The sequence below is a fragment of the Monodelphis domestica genome, chromosome 5 (genome assembly GCF_027887165.1).
Source record: "Monodelphis domestica isolate mMonDom1 chromosome 5, mMonDom1.pri, whole genome shotgun sequence".
Lineage (NCBI taxonomy): Eukaryota > Metazoa > Chordata > Mammalia > Didelphimorphia > Didelphidae > Monodelphis > Monodelphis domestica.
Window position 1 is genome coordinate 146,885,711 of NC_077231.1, and position 26,415 is coordinate 146,912,125.

A 26,415-nucleotide genomic window follows, 5' to 3' on the forward strand; every position below is an offset into this window, starting at 1 on the left:
CCTTGAGCTTAGCTTTGATAAGAGCCAGGGATTTTAAGGGGGCAGCCAGATGGCTCAGTGGATAGAGTCAGGAAGACCTAAATTCAAATACAGCCTCTTTTACTAGCAGTGTGATCCTAGGCAAATTACTTAGCCTTTGTTTGCTTTAAACCACTTGAAAAGGAAAAGGCAAACCACTCCAGGTATCTTGGTCAAGAAAACCCCCTGGGGGGCAGCCAGGTGGTTCAGTGAGTAGAGCACCAGGCCTGGAGACCAGAGTTCCTGTGTTCAAATACCTCAGATTCTTCCTAATATATAATTGGAAAAGTTGAAACCAAACCAAGAATGGCTTTAAAAGCCAAAAAGAGGAGTTTATATTTTATCTTAGAGGCAATTGGGAGTCATCAGGCCTTTTTGAATAAGAGGAGTGACATCCAAGCTATGGGAGACAGAGTAGAGAGTAGAGAGATTTGAGATAAAGAGACCTATTAAACTATTGTGGTTATCTAGGTAGGAGGTGTTTAGAATCTAAATTTGAATAGTGTTTTTTTTTTTGGGTGGAAAAAAAGGGAACAAGATTTGAAACTCTTGATATGGTGGGGGAGGGAGAGTAAAGAATCCAAGATAAATGGATTTGGGTTCTTCCCTCTGTTGGAAGGAAAAGTGTATAAGAAATGATTTAATCATCTGTGACTAGCAGGTAGCCTGTATCTTCTATTTCTCTTGTTCTACCCTTATTCCACATATAATACATTACATTAGTAACCTTTTCCACTTAAAAAATCAGTTAACACTTACTGACTGACTAAACCCATGGTCAACAGAGATATCAAACTCAAGGATAAGCAGCTGGTAAAACTCTTGGACTGAATCAAACTAAAATAATAACTGGGAAATATTTAGCAAAATAAGATACAAATAAATAAGATACAATAAAAAGAGATAATGATAATTTGTGGATTGCTCAGTCACCATGAGGCCACAGATATGTGTTCTATTTGAGTTGGACACCACTGGCATAATAGATAAGAATTCTGAGCTAGAATCAGGAATGACTTATGTTTAAATCCAGCCTCTCACACCATGCTAGCTCCTGGACTGTGTAGCCAGTCACTTACCTTTTTCTGAGTCTGTTTCCTTCTCTGTTGAATTGGAATAATGATAACTAAATCAAAGGGTAGTTAAGAAACTCAAATGAGCATCTATCATATGCCCTTTCCCACACAACATGTTGTAGAGGATCTAGGAAATATCCAACATACAGTCCCTACCTCCAAGCAGTTCACAATAATGGCAGGATAACACATACTCAAAGACAGAACAAGTAGGCATAAATGATCAGGTGACAGCAAAGTTCACTTCAAAGAGAAAGTTCACTGAAGAGCTAGAGAAGTTTCTATGAAGACAATTGGATTTGAGTGGAAAGCAGGGAGAACATAGTAGAATGGAGCTAGAAGTGGTGCAAATAAAATAGAGAAGAAAGCATAAATATAAGAGACATTTTGAAGGCAGAAGTTATAGGATTTGGTAAGAAAAAAAGTAAGGGAGAAGGCAAAGGTGACTCAATCAAAATAATACTTAATCGATTGCATTCTATGTGTTGCAGTAGGTTTTATGAGACACAGAGGTAGTAAAAAGTACAGAAAGTGGTCAGTCTTTGGAAACATTGCAAGTCTGGATACCAGAGGGAAAGCAGATCCTATAAAGAAAGAAAACAGTCATCTCTTTGCCTCTCTAGGCTTCCATTTCCTCATCTATAAAAAAGAATGGCAATAAATAACCCTTAAGTTCTCATCTAGCTCCAAATCTTATGATTTAAGAGTTTTAGGAAAGAGAGCCAGCGTAGCCCAGCCATGGAACTCTGAGAGACAAATTTAGTGATCTAAAGAAGATTTAGTCACAATTAAAGCTACTCAGAAGTAGAAATGCCTCAACAGTTGGAGCTAGAGTTAGTGGATATACCCTCTTTGGAGGACTTCATGGAAGGCTAGATGACCAGATTACAAGGTATATTGTAGAGGGGAATCTCTTTCAATTGTGGATTGGGCTCAGTGGACACTGAGGTCCTTTCCCAAGGAAACTGGGCAACCTTAATTCTCCAGCATGCTTTGACTACTATGTACTGGTCATTGAGGGTCTTTCTCATTCTAAAATAATGTGTTTCTATCCCAAATGTGGCATAGAAATCAAGAGAATGGGAGGGGCTATTTGATTGAACTAAGAGATGATCACTGTTAATCTTTGTATGATAAATGGCAGTAGAATTATGATGTCATAAACCATTTTATGTGGAATTGGATGGGAAATAAGGAAAGAGGATGTTTTAGAATACATGAATAAAAATCATTTATTAAATATTTAGATGATGTCAGTCACTGTGCTAAGTACTAGGAATACAGATGCACAGCCCTGCCCTCATGGAGCTCACCTCCTGATGGGGAAAACAACACAGAAAGATAATATGGTAGTTAGAAGGGGACACATAGTCCAGTTGAAAATTAGCTCTACAACAGGGAAATTTAAATATGTTGAAGAGGCGCATTTTGGTGGCTTAGTGGATAGAAAGCCAAGCCTAGAGAAGAGAGGTCCTGAGTTCAAATTAGACCTCACAAACTTCCTAGCTGTGTGACCCTGGCCAAACCACTTAACTCCATATCCTTAGCCCTTAATGCTCTTCTGCCTTAGAATACATAATAAGATAGAAGGTGAGGGTTTAAAAAATAAAAATAAATATGATGAAGAAAAAAAGAATCCACGGGTAGAGAAATGGTGAAGAAATTAGATAAGAAAGATAGTTTTGATTGTAAGATCCCATAGGAGATTGAACTGGATTGAGATAAGAGCATTAGAGGTGAACTTCAACAAGTAGATTCATAGATTAATTGAATTAGGGCATCTTTCAACTAGAACATTTTTAATAATGAAGAAACTGAACATCAGAGAGATATGATGACTTCCCCCTCCCCCCCCAACCTTACCTTCCATCTTAGAATGAATACTATGTATTCATTCCAAGGCAGAAGAGCAGTAAACTAGGCAACTGGGGCTAAGTGACTTGCTCAGGATCACATAGCTAAGAAATGTCTGGGGCCAAATTCGAATGCAGAACTTCCTGTCTCCAGGCCTTCTATCCATATAGCTGCCCTTGATAACTTCTTTAAGGGCATTCACTTGGTTAGATGCAGAAATGGAATGTGAAATTGGGTTTTCTAACTTAGTCCAGTGCTCATACCTGCTGCCTTCTTAAAGAGTATTGGCTGAAAGATCTTCTTAGGCTTCTATCCCTGGGGAGATAAATTCATCTACACTATGCTTTAAATAAGTCAGATTTTATATCATGGCAGGATTATTGATGTAAGTGGCAGGTGGGTCATTGCATCTGCTCTAGCTTATCCCCTTTATTTCCTTTGGAGTGTGCTGTTTCTTAAACTGTATGCCGTGTGGCCCACCAGTAACCACAGGGTCTCCAAACACAAGCATTTTTCTTGAAAGAATGATACTGTTGGGGTATCGTTTCCTTAACTCCAAGCAGGAAAGAAAAAAAAAGAACCTTTTGACTGCTTTTGATCATTTCTTTAAACATCTTAGAGTGGAATAGTAAGGGGCCCAAAGGTTTCTTTGGTTTACTGTCACTTTGACACTCAGTTTATTCTTTAAAAGCCTCTCACCAAAAATTGACTGCAGGAAGTATGGCCTAGAAAAGTATGTCGGACACTGGATTCACTGCTACGTGCTGTGTGAATTGGCAGAATCTTTTAACATCTCTGCTTGGGGTGAGAAAGAACCAGAAATGGGTTTTGGATCACCTCAGAGAAAGATGTTTGTGAAAATACAAGATAGAGTAGCAATATGGAGCAGCTAGGTGGTGCCTGGGATAGAGATAGCTGGGCCTAGACTCAAGAAGTTGTTGTTTAGTCATTTTCAGTCACGTCTGACTCTTTGTGACCCCTTTTGAGGTTTTCTTGGCAAGATACTGGAATGGTTTGCCATTTCCTTCATCAGCTCATTTTACAGATGAGGAAACTGAGGCAGACAAGATGAAATGACTTGCCCAGTGTCCCAGACCTAGTTAGTGTCTAAGGCTAGATATGAACGCAGAAAGATGAGTCTTTCTGACTCAACTCCTGGCACCCAATTCATTGTGCCACCTAACTTTCTAGGAGTCCAGACCTGAATTCAAATACGACCTTAGATTCTTAGTAGCTTACTAAATGACCACAGGCAAGTAATTTAACCTCTGTTTGCTCCAGTTTCCTCAACTGATAATGAGGTTAATAATAGAACCTACCTCCCAGGGTGGTTTGAGGATCAAATGAGATATTTGTTATGTTTTACTTTTATGTTTATGTATTACTTATAATTATTAATTTTATGATTCTGTCCTTTTGAGGAAGATATTTTTTAATGAGTGGAAAAGTATTTACTGTGTGCCAAATGCTGTTAGGTATAGAGGATATAATACAAAAATATTCTTGTTTTCATACCCCAAAGAGTGTAAACTGCTTATAAGCAGGAATTATATATAATGCAACACTTTGTAGAGAGCTTGAAACTTTTCACCAGAGTAGATCAAACAATTTTTCAGACACAGCTAAATCAGACTAATTATTATTTAGTTATAGTTTGACCATTTAGGGAAGCTGACCATTAATTTCCATCAAATGTTTTAAATTCCATTTAGTCATTTTTTAAGAGAGGAGCTTAGCTACTAGGAAGACCTGCTAATGCCCTTCCCATTACCTTACATTTAACGACAACATATGTGTGTATCTGTGAGTGTGTGTTTATTTTCTTCTTGTCATTCCCATTAGAATGTAAGCTACTTGCAAGCAGGAATTCTTTTATCCATTGTATTTACATCTGCAGTGCCTAGAATAAGCCATTCAATAAGTGCTTTTTGATTGAGCTGGCTGGCCATGCTGTTGATATTCTGCACCACAACTTCCTTTTAAATGGCTCAAACTGGATGCCCCATAAACATCTTAAACTCAAAAGGTCCAAAACAGAACTCAGTGTCTTTACCTGTAGTGTCTCCCCTCCTCCTTATGTCATTTTTATAGCTGAGGGGGAGTCTTTGCCTTCCCTGTACCCAAGCTTGAACCCTAGAGGCCATCCTAGATTCCTCACTCTCTCTCTACCACAAATCTAATCACTGGTCAAGTGCTGCCGTTTCTACCTTGGTAACATCTCTCCTATATGTCCTCCTATATATCTTCTCTGAAACAGCCATCATTCTAGTGCAGGCCCTCATTAGTTCAGGTCTACACTATTAAATACTGGCTTACTGGTTGGGCTCTCCCCACTCCAATCAACTGTCAATTTATCCTCCTAAAGTGCACATCTGAACATATCATCCTCCTATTCAATAAACTCTGATAGGTCCCCATTATCTCCAGGATCAAATACAAAATCCTCTGTTAGACTTTAAAAACCTTTTCTAACATCACCCCTTCCTGCCTTTCCAGACCTCTTAGATCTTATTCCCCTCCATAGACTCTTTGATACAATGGCTCTGGCCTCCTTGCCACTTCTCACATATCATCTCCTGATCCCAAGTATTTTCCCTGGATGTTCCCTTTTCTTGGAGCCTTCTCCTCATCTATACCTTCTAACTCCTCTGGCTTCCTTCAAGGCTTGGCTAGTGTCCTACCTCCTGCAAGAAGATCCTCCTTAATATAAGTGCCTTCCCTCTGAGGTTACTGCTATTTAACCTGTTTATATCTCATCTGTACTTAGCTGGTAATACGTAGTCTCCCCATTAGACCGACTTTATAGAGAGCAGGGACTGTTTGTCTTTTGCCTTTCTGTGTATCCTTGGTGCTTAGCACTGTGCCAGACAGATGATAGGTGTTTAATAAATAGTTGTCTGAGCGACAACATTTAATTATAATACCTATTGGCATTACTATATGTATGAAACTGAGTAAGATTTCAGTAATGATATACCCTAAACATACCCACAAGGAAAGAGGCAGAGAATTATTTTCTCTATTTTATTAGTGAGAGAATTGATGACCAGCAAATATCAAGTTGACCAAAGAAACAATTACTCAGAAGTCCAGACAGAACGAGAACCCAGTTTTTAGTTATTGTCTAAAGTGTCTGAAGGTTACCACCCAAAACTCACTGGATGTGTTTTGAATATTTTGTTTCATTAAAACTCAAAGATGTTGCAAAATGTTCACGAACAAGTTAAGAGGATTTGGGGAAGAATTGTAATTTACAGACTATTGGGTTTGAAGTTTGAATAGCAATTGAAGAGCCTAACTTAAAAGATATTAAATTTAGTAGTTGTAGTAGTAGTAGTCTCTCAGTAACCGAGGATGACTATTGTCTTTGTGTGTTTTTGTGCACAAAAAATAAATAAATAAATAAATAATTTATGAATAAAATTTAGATATTAAATTTAGATTAGAATTAACTAATAAGCTTTTTGAAGTAAGGGAGCTTTTAGAACTCTTATTTCATATTCTAGACATTTAGAACTCAGTAAATATTTGTTGATTAATTAGAAAGAATGATTTGAAATTTTAGAGTGAGTCAAATCTAAATTTCTATTCCTACCTTTAATTTTCTAAGAACTATAGTCAAGGCCTACTGAGACTGTGCTAGAAAAGGCTTTTAGGAAAGTAATAGTCTCACTGTACTTTATCAAGATCATACTGAATATGGATTATCTTATTCAGTTCTGGGCACCGTCATTTGGAAAGGCTTGTATATGCTTGAAAGTTTCCAGAGGAAAGGAACCAAGATGATGAAGGATCTTGGTTTTGTGCCATATGAGGACTTTAAAGGAACTATATATGTTTAGCTTGGAAGAGAGAAAACCAGGTATTGGGTAGGAAATGATAGCTATGTTCAAATATTTGATTACATAAGAAATTCTATTTGTTCTGCTTGGCCCTATAAGGCAAAACTAGGGGTGATGTATAGAAATTGTAAAGAGGCAAGTTCAGACTTGATGTAAAAGAAAATTGCCCCACAATGGAAACTCTCCTATGTGGACTGAAGCTCCCCAAGGGGTAGTGAGCTCTTCATCAGGTAAGGTCTTCAGAGAAAGACTAGATGACTACTAGGTTGGATGTTTTCTTTTTTAGGTCTGAGTTAGATTAGATGGCCTCCAAAGTTCCTTTCAACTGTGAGACTTTGTGGTATCTATAATCAATAAATCATTGGTTTGTTTTTATGTTCCTTTTTTTATCAATCTGATTTCCTCTCTGTGCCTCAATTTTCAATCATATTGATGTGTCCTTCATTTCAAAGAAGACCAACGACAACATGAGATGATGCCTTGACTTGTGCTTGATTTGGATTTAAGTGAGGCAGAGATGTACAGTATCATCAGCCTCCCATGTAAGGGAACCTTTTCAGGGCTGCTCATCTACCTTTGGTGTCTCCTTTTCACTGAACTCTAATCTGTGATTCCAGGAAGCACAGACCGTGGCCACACCTAGGAAAAACTATCTTAATAGGGAAGTTAAAAAAAAAATCAATCATGTAGTTAGGAGTGCAATCCATATTTCCCAACATGGTTGTTATGTTCATTAAGCTACACAGACTTCTACTAATACAGACTGGGAATATCAGTAAAATTTTGAAGATGAGCATTGGGAAGGACCTGAGTGACCATCTGGTTCAACTTATGCACAAAAGGAATTTCCCCAGACAAGTGATTATTCCAACCTCTGCTTAAATATCTCTAAGGAGGAGGATCCTACCAATTCTCAAAATATAACTGGGCTTCTTAATGGAGTAATCAGTGTCCTTTTGAGAAGGAAGAAAGGAATTTTGCTGGTGCCTCCAAGTTGAATCCTAATAGTTTAATCCTGTTCTTAAACAAACAGGAAATTAAGAAGTAGGGACAGTGGAGGATGTGTTAATATTCATAATTGCCATCCCCACCCTATTTGCTGTCAGCAACCATCCAAGCCTTTCACCAGATTTCTTTATGCTTCTCCCTTATGTAGCTTAATCTCCAAAAAGTTTCTATGACAACCAAACAAAAACAGTTTCTTTAGATGCTATCATATAAACATAAGTGATATTAAAAATTATTCTGCTCTCTGTTGAGAAACCGACCTGTCAGCTAAATGAAGAGATGGGACAGTGGTCAGGTTATTAGAAAGAACATTTGCACAAACTCAAAGAGGTGCTCTGACCACAAACATAAATAACTCACCCCCCCATACACTCATGCCATGCCCTTGAGCAGTTCTCTACAATGTAGAGGACACCCTATCAGCTATTAAGCCCGTGGACTAGGTCACCTATGCCCTGATGCACTAAATTGAACACAAGAAAGAGTCACATTGTGGAGCACGTGTAGTTTGACAGATCACCCAAATTCTGTCATGAATGAATCATATAATCTAAACTTTTCAGGATCAAAACCTCATCATTGGTAGGAATAAATTATCTTTCATGGCTGGAATATATAGATGCACTAGATAGGAGGGAATATATTTCAGCTGAGAGGGAGAGAGAGAGAGAGAGAGAGAGAGAGAGAGAGAGAGAGAGTTGGATTGGTTTGGATTGGATTGGACTGGATTGGATTGGGAGGCTCTGGTTTCAAACCTGGCCTCAGTTACCTTCTAGTTTTGTTATTCTGGGCAAGTCACTTACCCCCAGTTGCCTAGACCTTACTGCTTTTCTGCTTTAGAATCAATACCTAGAAGTGATTCTAAGAGAGAAGATAAGGGTTTAAAAAACAAAATGAAACATTATTCATGAGTAAGGATAGGAGGTAGTTAAGTGGCACAGTGGATAGAGTGCTGGGTCTGATGTCAGGAAGACTCATCTTACCAAGTTCAAATTTTGACTCAGACACTTATTAGCTATGCACTAATCAGAGAGATCAGGCGAGGCATGCAAAAGCTAAATCATTGAGAAGTTGAGTAACTAGTCCAGTACTCCAAGCCAACTACATAGACAGATAATAGGGCAGAGTTCTATAATTCTGAGCTCAAAATTGATGATCTTTCTTCTACATTCAATTACAGTGAGAAAATATGCAATCCAGTATGTTTAATGGAATAAGGTTGTCTGTAAGTTTCTATATTTCTATACTTCCTATACAGTCAGTGACATGACATGGTTTGGAGCTTTCTGGAACAGTAATTTAAACTCCCTTAGTTTCTCTATCTCTATGGATTACCAGTCTCAAAGGGAATCATGGGAACACCAGTTGGTCCTTGGCAAAATGTAAATAAAACCTACCCTAAGAAACTCATTGTTGTAGTAGGTTAGGAAAATGCAATGAGAAATGTATATATGGATCTCCAGGTCTCTGTGAGATCCTGCTGATTAAACAGGAAACCTCCCAATTTAGAAAAGTTCATGGTAAGTTAAACACCATCACACAAAGCATATTCATTGAACTCCTGCTGCATATGAGACTGGATCATTACCAAGTGCTATGGATGCTAAGAGGTCATGCTGTGGTAGAAATAGGCAATAATACGATCTTATCTTCCAATTTGTAGTCAAGAGTTCAAGTTGTCATATATTTGTGAAGAGAGATCCTCAGCTTTATGTGCGAGTGGAGTGTCTTCCTTACTCTACTACGAGGAGCATGCCTTAATTGGACGTGCTCAGAAGCATTACAACTGAAAGACAAGAAGTAAGATGTCTGTTAGTCTTCACTAGGACTTGGCACAAACCCACACTGAAAGCTGACATTAGGAGGAGAAAGAAGCATAGGAGAAATGTATTCAGGATGATCTCCTGATGGTCTAATTATTATACAACTATCAGGAAGGAGTAGAAAGAGGGGATGATATCAATAATGTCGTGAATCAAAAAACTTTTTATTAAGTGTCGACTATGTTTTAGGTATCGTGCTAGGTTTTAGGGTCACAAAGGATGGGGACATAGATTGAATCTGTAATTACTTTGATATAGGGAACTTACGTATGAGGAAATTCCCACTGCTGATGCAAGTTGGCACCTTCTCTATAACTCATAATTTTTAGATTTTCCCAGAGAACTAAAAAGTTAAGTATTAAAAGTTATATATGGTTTGAGGCCAGCTCTCCACTAAGAACAAAATGAATTCTTTCCAAATCTTTGCTCTCAAAAAGTTTACATTTTATGAGGAATCTCAAAAACTGTGGGCAATTGTATTTTGACTTGATGAATAATTGGAAATTATTTGAGCAGGATGGGGAAGGGGCTGACAACCACATAATATCAAACTTATTGGGTCCTAAAGTATTAAAACTTGGCACTAAGCCCAACTCTTTCATTTTATTGATAAGGAATCTGAGACCCAGGGAGGTAAAGTATGGCGGAACTTTCCTAAAATTCATTTGGCTAGTTAATGACGAGGCCCAGTTCTGTCAAATCACATGTCATATTTGCAAACCCTCAGTTTCTCTTTGGCCATGCCATGATCCATATCCCTTAGAAACTAACCCCAGCCCTCATAAAATTTAAATAAACTGTAATTCTGGAGATAAATTCATTTTGATGAATTATTCCCCCTCCTATAATTTTACAGCCTCTGTGAGTCTCATACCCTTTGAAAATGTAAAAAATATTACATAAGTCTTAGATATTGGTGGTCATTGAATTTAGAATGTGAAATTTTGATACAAACCATAGAAATAATAACGATATTCTCAAACATGATTGAAACAGGCAGCAGTCGGTTCCTGCATCTCTGAGGTGGTCAGTTTTAATTATACTCTAAGTAAAGAATATATAAAGACAAATTCCTCTGTCCTAGCTTTTTGTAGTAGCTAAGAACTGTAGCAAAGCGTTCCCCTTTTTTGATGGGCTGTTGTCAACTGCAGTAACCACAAGGTCTTTCCTGTCCCAGAAATAAGTCTTGCCTCACTTTCAACCTGCTAAAGACATTTTGAAATTTGGTACTGCTGAATTTATTTTTTGTACTTTCCTTACACACAACTTAAAACATAATTTCAGCTTTCTTAAAATGTTCATTAAATTCTCAGAGAATTTGCTGAAAACAGGATAAGCTCATAAAGAAAAATATTATCCAGTTTTAGTATAAAAACACAGTTTTTTATCTGAAGCTACTTTGAAGTTTATATATTATTTCTTTTTTGAAAAAATTAAACTGATTCAAGAAAGTAATGAATTTTCTAAAATTGTGGTGAAAATAGAATTTTTTCAATTGTTTCCATAGAGGAAAACAATAGAAAAAGGGGGTAGGAAAAGCACAAAAAAGTAAATGCTGAACCTAGTGAGAATTTTATATTTTTTTCACTTTTTTAATATAGATTTTAAATCTTCTCTTTTCCCCAAACTGTTTTTTAGGTATTCATAATTCATAGGACATGGCAAAGCATAAAGTCATATGATTTCGGTGAAGAAAAGTTCTTAGAGATCACTTAATGCCCACGCATTTCTTAACCTTTTTTGTGCCATGAATGCTATTTACCAGTCTGGTGAAACCTATGGATCACTTCTCAGAAAAATGTTCCTTTTTTTTTTTTAATTTGTAATTGAAGGAAATACTAAATTTCAGTTAGAAGTTTTATGAAAATACGATGTCTTCCATTCAAGTGTATGAGCCTTCTAAAGTTGGCCATCCATAGACTCCCAAGAGATCTATCGACCTTAGCCTGAGAATTCTTGAATTAATAGAGCCCTCTCATCTGAAAATGAGGAAATTAAACATTAGAGAGACTGACCCGAAATCACACAGTCCCCAAGTAAACCTAAATTTGAACCCAAATATTCTGACTCCAAATTCATACCATCTTTCACCACTAACCTACCAGATTCACAATACATTTTTACCAAGTAAAGAAAAAAAAAATTTAGAGAATGTTTCCCCTTGAATAGCAAATTTTAAAAATAGCAAAAACAAAACCCCTGAAGGCAAAAGTAAAATCATATATGCTCTATAATGTTTAATTTTTAAATAAATATGTATAATTGCTTGTCTTGGATTTTTTCTGATTATTTTGCCCATTGTAATAGAGAATGTGGTATTTACAGGGGAGCCCTGCAGTATCTTACATGTATTTAGATACAAATAAGAAGTTTCTCATAGCCTGAGAATCCAAACTGAGCACAGTACTACAAATGAGCAGGCAGCAGTGCTAAATTCAGCAGCTGTCTGTTTCATAGAACAGGTGGGCTTTGGGATTATATTTTAAGGAGAGGAGAGGTAAGGTGCTGATCTGTGTAACACATGCTTTCTTTGCTGATTGTATCTTAAATAGGAATGATCAGAATAAACAAATGAAAATTATTTTCAGATGCTTGATGGCACAATGAATTTCAGGCTTGAAACCCCCTTTTGCACTTTCAAAATTTGAGCTTTGAAAAAGACATTCAGGAAAATTGGTATCTTATTCCTTGGGCCAGCCCCCGAACACTTACGGGATGTTCTAAGAATAAAAGGCACATTTTTTCTTTCCTTCACCCCATCTCCCCCAAACAAAACAAAACAACAAAAACTTGCGATTGTTTAGAACTCCAGGACAACATCTGGAAATCAGATACAGGGAACAATTTATGGAGTGTGGAAGATGTGAAATATTTAGTGCCCTTTACAGGGAACTCAACTTTATGAAGCTTGATGGTCCCCCCCCACCACCACCACCACTTTTTTCCCCAGTACAAAGCAGGCAATTCTGAGATTGCCTTTGCCTTTCTGAATTGTGCTTTGTGCCCTGGTGCCATGAACAATGCGCTTTTTTAAACTGGAGCCCCCTTCCCACCCCTTTCACGTTCCCATTCCCTTTTATAAAGCCTGAGCAGCCAATCAGCTGCCACCAGCCGCATAGCTGGAGTGTTTTCCATTCTGAGCAGCGATGCACTAATTTGATGCACCCGTGGATGCTTCACACAATCTGCAAATTCATCACTAGCATCTTGCATTCGTCATCTGACAGATTGCCAAGTGTTTCTTTTTTTTTCCTTTTGTGGGACTTTATTATTGCAAAAATAAAATATAATAAAACACTAGAAGAAAGACAGCTCAACTCCTGTCTTCCTCACCCCCCCCCCCCACCTTTGGCTCCTATTGCTTGTTTGGGGTGGATGCCTGGCTCTTCTCTTGATGGCAGCCATGCAAAAAGACCTCCCCTTAACTTGAAACCGTCTCTTCTTCAGCCTTTGCTTTCAAGATGTGCAAACCCTGGCTGATAGCTTGCCGTTCTCAGCCCCTTGCTCCAACGATGATACTAAACAGCAGCCCGCAGTGCAAACCTTCACCCATGAGCAATGTAATTGTGCTCTTGCTTTGTTTTAGTTGGTGAAATTTATACGACTCATTAGGCACTTTCCTCCCAGCCCCCCCTTCTTCTTCCCTTCCCCATCCTCTACCCCACCCCCTGCTTTGGATTCTTTTTTTTTTTCTTTCTTCCTGTCCCTCAACCATGCTCTCCTAACTCTGCCTTCTGGTTCGGTTTCTTGACAGTAACGGTACAGCTAACAAGATGAACGGCGCTTTGGATCACTCAGACCAACCAGACCCAGATGCCATTAAGATGTTTGTCGGACAGATCCCCCGGTCGTGGTCTGAGAAGGAGCTAAAAGAACTTTTTGAGCCTTACGGAGCTGTCTATCAAATTAATGTCCTCCGAGACCGGAGTCAGAACCCTCCCCAAAGTAAAGGTACAGTAGCTGGTGCCCCAGTGGCTCTGCTTTCTATTTTAAGCCTGCCTCTGCTTGTTCTGGCCATCTCCTCAGGGCTTGTGTTCTTCCTGATGCCTGACTCCCCCCCCCCCCAGCCCCCTTTTCTGGAAAGATGCTAAACAATACAGCAGCCCCGGGGGAAAGAGCTCCCAGGGAGCCGCGCAGCGGGCTGCTTCTCCTCTTAGTGAGCCGAGTGGAGCTGGGGTAGAAGGAAAGAAGGCTCAGGCTCAGCCCAAGGTCATTCGTGAGAACCCCCACATTCTCATCCCAGCGGGGTGCAGTAAGCAAACTGTTTCCAGGATTCTAAGGTGTCAGGCACAACTTTATCCCCCTCCGCCTCCCCCCAGGTCCAGGTGGGAATAATCCAGCCAGCTCTAACTGGAGGAAGACAAAGTATGGTACTTGGGGATCCCTCCAGGGGCAACGTTCAGGAAATGGTTGCCTTATTTCTAGATTCTTGATTTCTCCCTTGAGGTTACATTATAGCCCGTAGACTAGTCTAAGAGCAGTTGCCTCTCCAAGTGGTAATTTTTCTCCACCTTTTCTTTCATGCATTTACTATTTCCATCCCTATTTTAAGATGACTGCCTGAGCAATTTTATTTCATACTTATGTGACTTGTGGAGATCTCAAAGCATCTTCTAAATAGTGGAAATGTTAAAAAAAAAAAAGCTCATTTTAGGAGGTACTTTAATTCTTTGGAACTAACTAGCTATTTTTTAAATGAACTATTCGTATTTCTAGTACCCTTGAGGCCCAAAATAATGACTATTTTCTAAAATGCAGCCTCAATGTGATCACTGGGAGATGAGGCCCAGGATTTCATGGGCCTAGACTGTTGCCTCCATTTTGCAGATGAGAGTGACCAAGGTCCATTGGGTTGCCTTTTTGCGTCCTATATGTATACTGGGAAAGTGTTTTATAAATATTGTTGAAAATGGTTCTTAGTAAATTATGAATTATGATCTTTTCATGTTGATCTTTATATTTCAGGGTATTTTTTCATCTATTTCTCAGGCTCATTGTTTTAGCCTCTCTTCCTCTTGGATGCATGACTCTAAATTCTGGTTTTGCAGTGTTATATTAAGTCACTCAAGTCATAAATTAAGACTAATTTCTTGTCTTCTTGTATATCTCCTTTTTGGTTGGTGATTCTCATAGGCCACTGGTTAGTTTGTTGCTTTTTTAAAGAACTTGGACCAATACACCTTTTGGTCCAAAAGGAAGATGTTTCTAGAGTGATACATGCTGATAATTTCAGTCACTGTAGCTCCAAAGTAACTCCTGTATGCCAAGCCCAATTGGGGATAAAATAGAATCCATGTTCCAATATAACTTTGATCTGTTACAATTCAGAATTTGGTACACAGACCCACCATTTTGAATGTACTCTCCCAATAAGCCATTTAATAAACATTTATGAAGCACTTACTATATGCCAGGCACTATGCAAGGTATTGTAAATACAAATACTAAAACAAACTCTATTTGCAAGAAGCTTACATTCTATCAGAAATAGAAGTGAGAGGAATTCTCTCATTAAAAAAGAACTAGTTGATACCCTTTTCTTTTCTGAACTTTCCATTAAGTTCTCATACTTGGGTGTTTAAGTTCCACATTAATCCAATTCACAGTAATATCTTGGGAGAGAAGTTACAGATTATTTCATTCAGGTCTTAAAATGGAATAGGTCTGTTCCCATTGGTATGTTTTTTAAGTTATGTTTTGTTTTTTAAGTTTTTAAATTTTAATTTTAAGTTATGTTTTGGTAAGTTTCCCGTCAGATATTACTTGAAATAAATGGGTCTTCAGATGAGACTTAGAAAGACTTGTGTTATATATGTCCAACAACAAATTCTACCTTGTCTTCATGTGATACTCATGTACTTTGTATTAATTGTCAGTTGCAATAGAACACAAACCTAGTAATGTACTGGTCCTGGATTTTTCAGTGGGAAGGAAGGAAGGAAGGCAAGAAAGAAGGAAGAGAATAAAAAGAAAAGTTAAGGAAGTTGCTTGTCTGAAGCATTGTGGTATGCTAGGTACTCAAGATACAAATGCAAGCAAAAGAGAAAGAAAGTCCTTGCCCTTATGGAACTTATATTCTAATAGGAGAAAAGAATCTACAAAAGAAGGGAGGGTTATGATGCCAGAATAGGGTTGTGGTCATATTTTTCTAGAATGTCTATCAGAACCTAAGAGACAGACTATTGTGCAGACATCCCCTAAGTGTGGTTTAAATTCTGTAGGTAAAGAACCTAGCTCAGTCCATTACCTGACCCATATAAATATTGCCTATGAAAAGGAAAAAAAAAGTAATATCGTTATGGAATCTCATTGACTCCAGTTTCTCTCATCTTATCGTTAGGTACTACTTACTTCTGTGGTACTACAGATCCCACATCCCTTACCAATTTACCCTTTTGTATCAGTGCAACTATTTATCAAGCATGCTTATATATTCTGGAAAGTAAGGAAATAGGTTGGTACCCCCAACGTATATTAAGGGAGTGTTCATTCTTTCTATGATTGAGTAAACAATATGCATTAGGACTCTGCCTATTAGAAATAAATAGGGCATAAGCTATACTTTCAGGGGCTTACAGTCTAATAGGGATCAAAGATAAATCAACAAATATGATTTTTGTAAAACTTAATTTGTATGAAACAGAAAATGTGGGGTCTGGGGACAGAGGGAGATCACTTCTGAGTGAGAACAAGTAAGGAAAAGGAAAGAGCAAAAGGAAATGTATAATCAGAGAAAATTTTGTGGAAGATATTTTCCTTCAATATGAACTTCAAGCATTTTAGGAGGGAATTGTTACAGACAGAGGGACCATATTCACAAAGGTAGAGTAGTCCATGGACCATTATTCTCAAGGTAAGCAGTCTAATTTGACTGGAGTTTAATACAGGTGAAAAGGAATGGGAAATTAGATGAAGGGCCTTAAATGCCAGGGTAATAAGATTAGACTTTATTCAATGAGAAATAGAATTATTGAAGATTTTTGAGCTGAGAAGTGACATTGAGCAAGTCATTTAATCCCCTTAGACCTTAGTGCCATCACCTGTAAAACAAGGAGTTGGACTAGAAGGCCTCCAAAATCCTTTCGAACCACAGGTCTGTACTGCTATATTCAGCATCATATTTTAAGATTACCTTGAAAGTAGTATGTAAGACCAGTTGACGGGGTTAGAGACAGGAAGAGGAGAGATCGATTAGAAGGCCCTTGCAGTAATCCTAATGGTAATGAAATACCCGACTAAGGTAGTAGACATAAGATCAAAAAGGAAACAGATAGAAGAGATTGTTTAGAGGTAAACAGAACATGATGTGCAAGGGACAGAGAGGAGGCAGATTGGCTGGATTTTCAGCCCACATGATTAGTAGAATGGAAGTGTTATTAATAGAAATGGAAATCATCAAGGGGAGACAGATTTGCAGAGGAAGATAGCTTCAGTGTTTGATATGTTGAGTTTGAGATGTTGGCAGGACATCCTGGCAGAGACACAAGACCAGAGTCTGATAGAGAGAACAGAACAGGACATATAGTTTGGGGTGTTGACGGTTGAATTCACAGGAATCAGTGAGAGTAAAGAGACAGGAAAAGATGGCCAAAGATAGAACCTCAAAGGAAAGTTACATTTAGGGGGCAGGAGGAAGAAAGAGCAGACGAAAGAGATAAGAACAATAGGGGCGCTGTGAGAGTATGGTGTCATGGGGCCTATGGATGAAAAGTTTCAAGGAAGGAATCAGTTCTGTTGTGCAGCAGAGATATCAAAGGAGATAAGGGCTAAGAAAACTGTTGAATATAGAAAGAGCTTATCAGGGACCTTCAAAAGAGCAGTATTGGTAAAGAAGTGTGAGCAGAAACCAGATTTCTAAAGAAACTCAATAGTACTATTGTGGGTGAGGCCTTAAAAAAATGTAGAGAAAATGGATAGATTACTTTTTGGAGATGTTTCATGGTAAATCAATAAAAGCACTTCATAACTGTAATGCTTTATCATTTCTGAAGCCCTTTACATACATGATCTCAATTGTTTCTCATAGCATCCCTGTGAGATAGTTGCTATTATTATCTCCTTTTTGCAGATGAGGAAACTAAGGTTCAGAAAAATTGTGATTTTCTCGTGATCATACAGATCATAAGTGTCAGGGGGAGGATTTAAATCCGGGTCTTTCTGACTCCAAGTCAAATAAAAACAATAAGAATCAGCTAGACAATTTACTAGACTGAGAGCCAGACCTAGAGATGGGAAACCCTGGATTCAAATTCCGACTCATACACTTCCTAGATGGCTGACTTAACCCCATTGCCTAGCCTTTAGTGCCCTTCTGCCTTTGAACCAAAATCTAAGACAGAAAGTAAGGGTTTAAAAAAAAAGGAAAAGAAAGGAAGGAAGAAAGAAAGGAAAGGAAAAACAGTAGCTCAAGACATTCCATAAAGCATAAGTGTTTAAGTATATACATGTTTTCACCTTACTATAGTTCAGAAAGATAACTCTATGGTCCATCCAGGATTTATCTCCACCTTTAATCATGACTGTTCTTCATCTGGACCAGTAAAAATCAGTGGTCACCCATCTGTCCCCTTCTCAGAAATGTCTATGAAAGGAGGTTTTGTAACTGCTTCTTTTGTATCACACTTAGATGTCTCCAAAACACCACAGTCAAGAAGTAGTTAACCTAAGCCATCTAGATTCTCTCGTGTTATCCTCTTAATTTTTGATGCCTGTGTATCCCCCCCCCCCAACCAGGTTATAAGTTCCTTGAAGTCTGGGGGTTATGCCTTATACCATGTGCTTCCTGCAACACCCACTACAGATGAAGGTGTTCAGTAAATGTAAAATTGGTATAACTATTCTCAGTGGAAATATGTAAATTCTTCGATATCAATCTTGCTGATCTTCTAGCATGGAGCTAATTCCAACACTTGCCATCAATGGTGATCTTGACCAAGACATAAAACCTTCTTAAGTCTTAAGCTCCTCATCTATAAAATGAAGAGGGTTGGACTATTTGGTTCCTTCAAGTTTTCAATCTATGATCTCGTATTGCTTCAGTATTCCTCTGATGTGTCAATCTTTTTTCTGCAATGAATGGTCATTTTCATGTCAGGATAATTTGTTTCTCTTCCTTAATTGCTCTGGTCTTGTATCTACAATATATCCATGCTACTTATTTCTTCCTTCTTTCTATGTTAACCAGAATTGTAATTTTCTTTTCTGGGACTCTAGGAAACTTAAAAGGAATGTTTTGTGGAGCAGATACTCTAATTCTAATTTTACATGTGGGCCCCTTAAGGGCCAGAGGTTAAGTGATTGAGTTAAAATCACTTAAAAGACTGAGGACTTGTGTTCCCAGTTTAATGTCATATTGACCGTATTATCCTGCTTCTTTGGGGGCAGTCTTTATTAGGCGAAAGAATAGGGAGATGTAAAATCCATACTGTGTATCTTTAACTGTCAGAGAGTTCAATTCCTTTCTACTTTCAATATACCAGTTTTGTATGTAGTTTGCACCTAGCGACTCATTGTTTTTCCTTTCATTTTCACCAAGGAATCATAAGTATTATGCGACAGTAGCTCCTACAATGCATGAGGGCCCATGAAGAAGATATTTTTATCTCTTTTCCCATTAAACACATGTATCACCCTAGTAGATGCCTTCATTGCTAGCCACCTGGATGATCATAAAAGCCCCCAATGAATCCTCCTGTTTCCATTCATCCTCCTTATGCAAAGATCTGGGCACATCAGTCCTTTTCTGAAAATCTTCTCATGGCTCCCCCTTGCTAGTGAGTAAAGTTTAAATTCTTGGTCCTGTCATTAAAGGCATTCCACAATTGACTGCTGCTGATACATGTCAGCCTTACCTCTCCTCTACTCTTCCTCTTCCAGCTCAGCTGAAACACTTGCCATTCCCTAAAAGGGAATCTAATCTTAAGGGTCCCACATTTAAGCATATGGCCATGTTGTTCCTTATGCTTCATTTGAATTCTTCTCCAATCCAAATGCTGCTGCCACTTTCCTTGATTTTCTCTAAAAAGTAATAACCCTTTTCTATCCAGATTTCATATGGCACACTGTTCTTTTCATATACTTCAATATTATTTTTGTATTATATTTATATCACCTGCCTCCTAGTAGAGGACAAGAATAGTATGGGATCATAAGATCATTGAAGCCAATCTGAGGATAGACAGTGGCCTACATTCGAGAACTTTAACGAAGGAGTCTTCTCACTCAGAAATATTAACTGAATCCTTCAACCCCAAATGAAGAGACTAACAAATATTATTTAATTGTATCGCTGAATTGAGACTCTATTTCAGGATATTCTTCAGACAATTTCCTTTCAATCTTGAAACTTTTCTCTTTTGAGGATCTCTTGTCAAAATATGATTCTTTATGGAAAAGCTCACATCTTAAGTTTACTAGGCAAAAGATGTTTTCTTCTTAGAAAAGTTTTACTTGGTATATGAGAGGGAAGAAAAAGAAAGAAAGGGAAAGAAAGAAGGAAGGAAGAAAGCTTTTTCATGATTAGATAGAATTATCATGGTAAATTTACATTATTCCTTAAAACTGTCAGAAAATTCATATAATTAATTGGGTGAGGAAGACTTGGTACCATTATGTTTAAGAGATATAATCTCCAAATTTATAAGTAACAGGAAACTCATTTAAGTGGCTAAACCAGTTTTATTTTCTATTATAGAGATATTGAGAACATGGATTCCTCTTCTGCATGTAACTATAATCTCTTGCCCAAATCTCTTGGAATGTGGCCATTTGCATAGATTTGTTGCAGTAGTATACAGGGGAAGGTGCTGGTAGTGCAATTCATCTTGTAATATCCTTTTACTATCAAGAGAGAATGCCAAGCATAAAATCTAGGAGGCTTATGTTTATATTTGGGCCATATGTATACACGAAAGCTTCCTTCATTATGGGTGGGACTCATGTGGGGTCAGAATTAACTTATTGAGAGGCTGAGAAAAATCAATTCCTTTAAGATAGTAAATAAAATAAGTTTAAATGGAGATCTGAATCATTTTTCCTTTGGACCTTAGCCCCTGCTCATCAAAATGACTGCTATATACAATGCTGGTAATCATTATATGCAGTGATGATAACTGAGGAAGAAAGGTTTAGCAAAACTTAATGTTCTAGTTGGAAGGAATCTCGTAAATGTCTCTTGCACTGTTTTTGAGACTTTCTTACCACTTTAGTGCTTTGTATTTGTTTGCTATATATCACAAAGGTTCCTACCACAGTGACAGACCTGATTTGACACACCATTTCCAAGACTACATTTTGATTTACCTACAGATCTGTCAAAAGAAGAAGAAATTATTTCAAGGCTCCCCAAACTATTTTCAATTATTTCATAATATCATAGTTTTAGAGCTGGAAGGAACCTCAGTAGCCATCAGTTTACATGTGAAAAAACTGAGTCCTAGGGACATTAAATGACTTGCCAAGGTCATCACAGAAGAGATAATAAACATGAAAAGTGGAATGTGATCCCCCCCAATTGCAAATACTACCCTTCTCAGATTACCTTGTATTAAACCACTTTTATATTTATCTTTGTTTATTCATTTTATATTTCCTCTATAAATTTTACATGTTTTTTAAACCATTAGATTAAGTTCACTGTAAATAGAAATAGTTTATTCTTTATACTTGTATCTCCAGGATGTAACACCATTCCTGGCGCACAATAGGGACTTGATTATACCTTAGTCCTTTGGTTCACTTTGTCTAATATTGAAACAGCAAACTGGGGAAGAAGTCTGGTTGTAGACCAAGAGGAAGACCAAGAGGAAGTTGCTATGGTAGTAATCTCCAATTAGATATAAACTATGATCGCAAGGCTTATAGCTATTTTGAGTCCTAAAACTTTACAGGTGGATGAAAAGAGCAAAAACTAAGATATTTCACCAACTCTAATTTCCCTCAAAGTTTATGTCTGGCCAGCTTTTCTACCTCTTTGCCCTTTGAGAGAAATAGAACTCATTTTCTTTACCTTAGAGTCCATCTGCCACCAGTTTATTAAGGAATTGCATTGTTTGGCAGTTGTTCAACCACGTGCTAATCTGCAACCAGTCAGCTCGGAAATGAAAAGTGGGTCGGAGAGAATTGTACTAAGCAAGGCCCCTTTACTCTGTAACACATTTGTATTGCCTGAGAGCTACCTCAGCCTAACAAGATCCTCTCACTACCCACTTCCTCTTCAAAACCAGAACTTATTTGGGCAGCAAGATGCATATGTAGAAAAAAAGATGCATTTGTAATGGAGAGATTGAGTAAGGCATGGGATAGAGAAGAGTTAGAAGCATTTATTTTATTTCCCTTAAATTTGCTACTGTTTGGACCACAGAAAGCTGCCATGGTTAGTTTGCATATCTCTGGTGTTCCATGCAATTCAATTAAACAGACATTAAGAACCTAATGTATTCAGACCTCCGGACTATAAGTAAAGGTGAAAGCAAAACAGTTCCTCATTTCAAGAAGCTTGAATTCTTTGGGGGCATTGGAGCAATCCTTGTGCCCAGACAAATAAATACTCAGCATTTTCAGAATAAATCAAATAGTACAGAGTAATTTCAAGAGGGGGAAAACACTAAGAGTTGGGAAGGGAGATGAGGGAAGGTTCATGTAGGAGGGGTTATGACTGTTTTTGAACCTGGGCAGAGGATTTCTCTGAGACTCCATTTTCTCACATGGATTTTGTTTTGCTACTGTTTAATACACCTGTCACATGATTCAAAGGAACTGAAGTATTCAAGGAGTCTAAAGTAAAGGCAGAGTTCATTTCAGATTTAAGGAACAGCCAGGGCCAAGGGATAGATGCGGAAGATGGAATATCAGCTATAGAGGAATAGCTAGAAAATCAGTTTGGTTGGAATGAAGAGTACATGAAGGGCAGAATATACCACAGGGATGGAACTCTAGATATAAAATCAGAACGGCCTGGGTTCAAATCCTACATTTTATATTTAGATTTTATTTGATCCTGGATAAGTCCCTTACAACTGCTGAGTCCATTTTTCTCATTTGTAAAATGGGAAGACTGAACTAGGTGGCCTCCAAGGGCCCGTCTAGTGTTTGATAAATGTTCTATGAAATAAGATGGAGAAATAGGAGGGTGCCAGATGGTGTCAGGCTGGGAATTTTGTTTTTGATTCTAGAAGCAATAAAAGCCTCTGAAGATTTTTGAGTAAGGGAATGGCATGGCCATATTAGCGTTTTAAGAATATCAATTTGGCAGCTGTGCGGAGGCCAGAGAAGAGAAGAAAAAGGCTCAAAGCAAGGAGACCAAAATAGCTTGGTGTTAAAATACCTTGCAAAAAAGCTATGTAGTCACAGAATTTTAGAGCCAGAAGGGAATTTCCAGTGGCATCTAGTCCAACATATACTTGTACAGGAATCCCTCTTCTACCAGCCCCAGTAGGTAGTTATGCAACCTAAAATCAAAGATCTCCAATGAGAAAGAAGCCATTATTTTCCAAAGCAATTCATCTCACTTTTAGGCAGCTCAAATTATTTTTTTCCTGGTCTCTTCCTTTCTCTACTCTCTTGACCCCTAGGCTCTAATTTCCTACTCCTTTGATTGCTTTCCTTCTCTAGAGCAGGGGTTCTTAACCAGTTTCTGTGGTCATAAATGCATATACACATATCTGTTAAACAAGTTCATATACTCCTTGAATTCTATCCAGGTTATCTCTTGGGTTAAGAATCTCTATTCTTATATATATAACATATATAACAACTATGGAGAGTTGTTATACTCAGGGTCCTTACCTTGCCCTATAGTGGGGATTTCCTTTGAAATTCAACTCCAAAAAATGGTGGCCTAAAATTGCCTTAGTCACAGGAATGACAAGGCTATCCTAGACTATCATTGGTGCTTAGGAAAAGTAAGGTAAAAGTGGTGGTAGTGTCAGGAGCAAGGGATTGATCAGTTGGGCTTTAGGTTTGAGGGTTTTTTCCCTTTAGAAATGATTAGGTATCTCAAATTATTATGACATGTTTGCTTACATTGAAACTAAATCTACACGCCTGGAACTTTGACTCCTTTTTCTTTGTTCTGCTCCCTGAAGCCAAGCAGAACAAGTTAGATGTGTCCCCAAATGCCTTCTCTTCCCTAAGTTGAGTATATTTAATTTCCTTTGCAGACATTCGTGTTGCATGGTCTTGAGAGTGCCAAGGATGCAAGATTTTCTTTTATAGGTTTACTCTCTATCCTCTCTGAACATTACCATGTTGTTGATCCCTTGTTTCCAATTCTGTCGGACTCTTCATGACCCCATTTGGGTTTTTCATGGCAGACACTTGAGAGTTGGCCATTTCCTTTTCCAGCTCATTTTACAGAGGAGGAAACTGAGGCAAATGGAGTTAAATAACTTGCCCAGGGTATATAACTAGGAAATGTCTGAGTCCAGACTTAAACTCAGGAAAATGAGTCTTTCTGACTCCCGTTCTATCTACTGTACCACCTAGCTGCCCTAAACATTGTCAGAGCATATCCTTGTAAGATGAATTTCTTGTTTCAATTTTAAGCCTTACATTCTATATTTGGAAGGATATTGCCCATAGTGATCAAAAGCCTTAGGGTTTTAGTCTTTCAATATTTAGGTTCTTCTCCTATCTTCCCTGTTCCTGGTACTTTCTTAATATTGTTTACCAAATGTTAATTGGCCTATTAAATTAAAATCTTTCAACTTTATCTTTTCTCTTTCAAATTGACCATTTTATCTATGAGTGGGTATTTCATTTTTTTGTAATTGTTTCCCCAGTAAAGACTGGCATAGAGTAGGATCTGTTTGTTTTTTTATTGACCTTACAAAGTACTTATTGGAAAGTATAAAAATCAATGGAGCTATATGAACCTGATTTGATAATATTTGTGAAATACAGATATTTAGTGCTGGCTATCGGCAATACTAATTTATAAAATTATCTAAGTATTAAGTAAAAGTGATGATTAGTATGACCATTGGCTACTGAAATATAAAGACAAGGCATTATATAATCCATTAAATGGTATTTTTTTCTTTTAATCTACTTCCCAATAAAATAGCAAAGTCTGAATTATGATTATTGAGTACAGAAAAGAAGTTGAGGGAGGGCTAGCTTAATGCTCCATACCCACAATATGGTTTCTGCTATGGCTTTAGAGGAATATAATGGTTCTTTGGATTTAGCAAATTTGAGCAAGAGAATTATAAATGATTCTCTGAACTATTTTGTGTACCTCACTGTGAAATCAATTACATATCCCATTTTTCAGGTTTAGACAATAAAGAAACTTTAAAGAGGGCACCTGGATGTATTAAAGAATATGATTTTTCAAAATGTGATTATCTTTCTAAACTTGGCTTGATTGGTGGGAATTCTGAGGGAGGAGACTCAGAGGATTAAGCATGTGTAGGATGATGGATATAATATAGTTGGATTTCCCAAGGGACAGGCATAGAGGTAGCAAACCAAGCTTTCTGCCTCTGTAAATGGAAAAGGGAGCTTATTTAGCCGAACAGGGGCAGGTTATAATGGTAAAAACTAATGGGTCAGGGAGAAAAATGAATGACAATTGAAACACTGCAGGAATTGAAAGTGGGATCAATATTTTTTCACTCTCTATGTAAATGACTGAGAGGAAGGTGTCTCTAACCTGGCATCCAAGTTCTGGCGTGAGTCCAAATGGGAGAAACCTATAAAACACTCTGAGAAGAGAAGATCAGAATGAAGGGCTTAGTTGAATATAATCTCTTCATTATCATTAAAAGTGTATAAATTGGAATTTGAAAGATAATTAAAGGGATTCAAAAAGAATATGCACTAACAGTATTAAAAATGATGTTTAAAATCTGATGCATGGGACTGCTCTCCTTACAAGGTAGACTCTCTCAGTTCCTCAGTCCTGTGGTCTTCAGTTCTCTGTGCATTGTTGTTACAGGTTCTTACTAGCCAAGTCCCTAGATTGTCAGCATTTCTATTCCTCCTCAACACTATTTGGTGCTAAGATGCTTCAAGAGGTCCCTTAGTAGCATGGCAACAAACAAAAGAGAATCTCAGTGATGGACAACATCCAAAGGCAAGGTGGAAGGCCCTAGATCCGGTGGTGTTCAAAACTGTATCACAGAAGGCAAACTTTAAAATGTGGAACAAATAATTTGGCATTTTTTCAAAGAGGTTTTTTTATTTTTTATTTTAAAGATCACTTTTAGAGGCCACTGTGCCCAGTATTAGGAACTGTTATTGAAGACACATCAAGGAGATGCAAAAGTTCCAGAGGAGAGCACCATGAATCAAAAAGGTCCAGAAAAGCAAGTCCACATGGAAAGGTCTTAGAGGGTTAACTTAAAAGGCCTGGGAGCACTGAGTCAAAAGAAAGTAAAGGGGAAAAGGTTTTAGCAAAACATAAAAAAGAGGGATTGTGCTCACCAGAAAAAAGAAAAGTTAGAAGGAGCAGTGATTGAAGTTTGCAAGATGCTAAAGTGCAGGGAGGGTATATATAGAGCGAGACAGGGAGAGAGAAAGAAAGATAAGCTCTTTCAATTAATTCCAAACCCTGACACTGCTGCAGAGGTTTGAACTTTTTGAAACAGCAGACAAAATATAGAGTTGGAACCAAACTTTTTCCACTTGGGGGTTGGTGAATTTAAAGAGCATTATACAAGTTAGAGAGTCAGTGGCAGAATTGACAGCAGCTCCTAATAACAGCAATCATAATAATAACTAACATTTATATAGAACCTACAATATGATGGGCACTATGCTATGTTTAATAATAGTAACAGCTAACATTTA

General features: G+C 37.7%; 1 protein-coding gene across 41 annotated transcripts in view; it reads left to right on the plus strand.

The window, feature by feature from the left end:
• Positions 1–26,415, plus strand: part of CELF2 (CUGBP Elav-like family member 2) — a 969,858-nt gene that overhangs the window by 755,354 nt on the left and 188,089 nt on the right. For 40 of the 41 annotated variants that reach the window (XM_056800816.1, XM_056800818.1, XM_056800805.1 and 37 more), the window contains one exon: positions 13,376–13,572. In XM_056800816.1, the coding sequence (XP_056656794.1) occupies positions 13,395–13,572 (178 nt within the window). In that variant the 5' untranslated portion in view covers positions 13,376–13,394. Of the gene's footprint in view, positions 1–13,004; positions 13,182–13,375; positions 13,573–26,415 lie in introns of those variants that run through there. The other variant, XM_056800820.1, reaches the window with a different exon arrangement.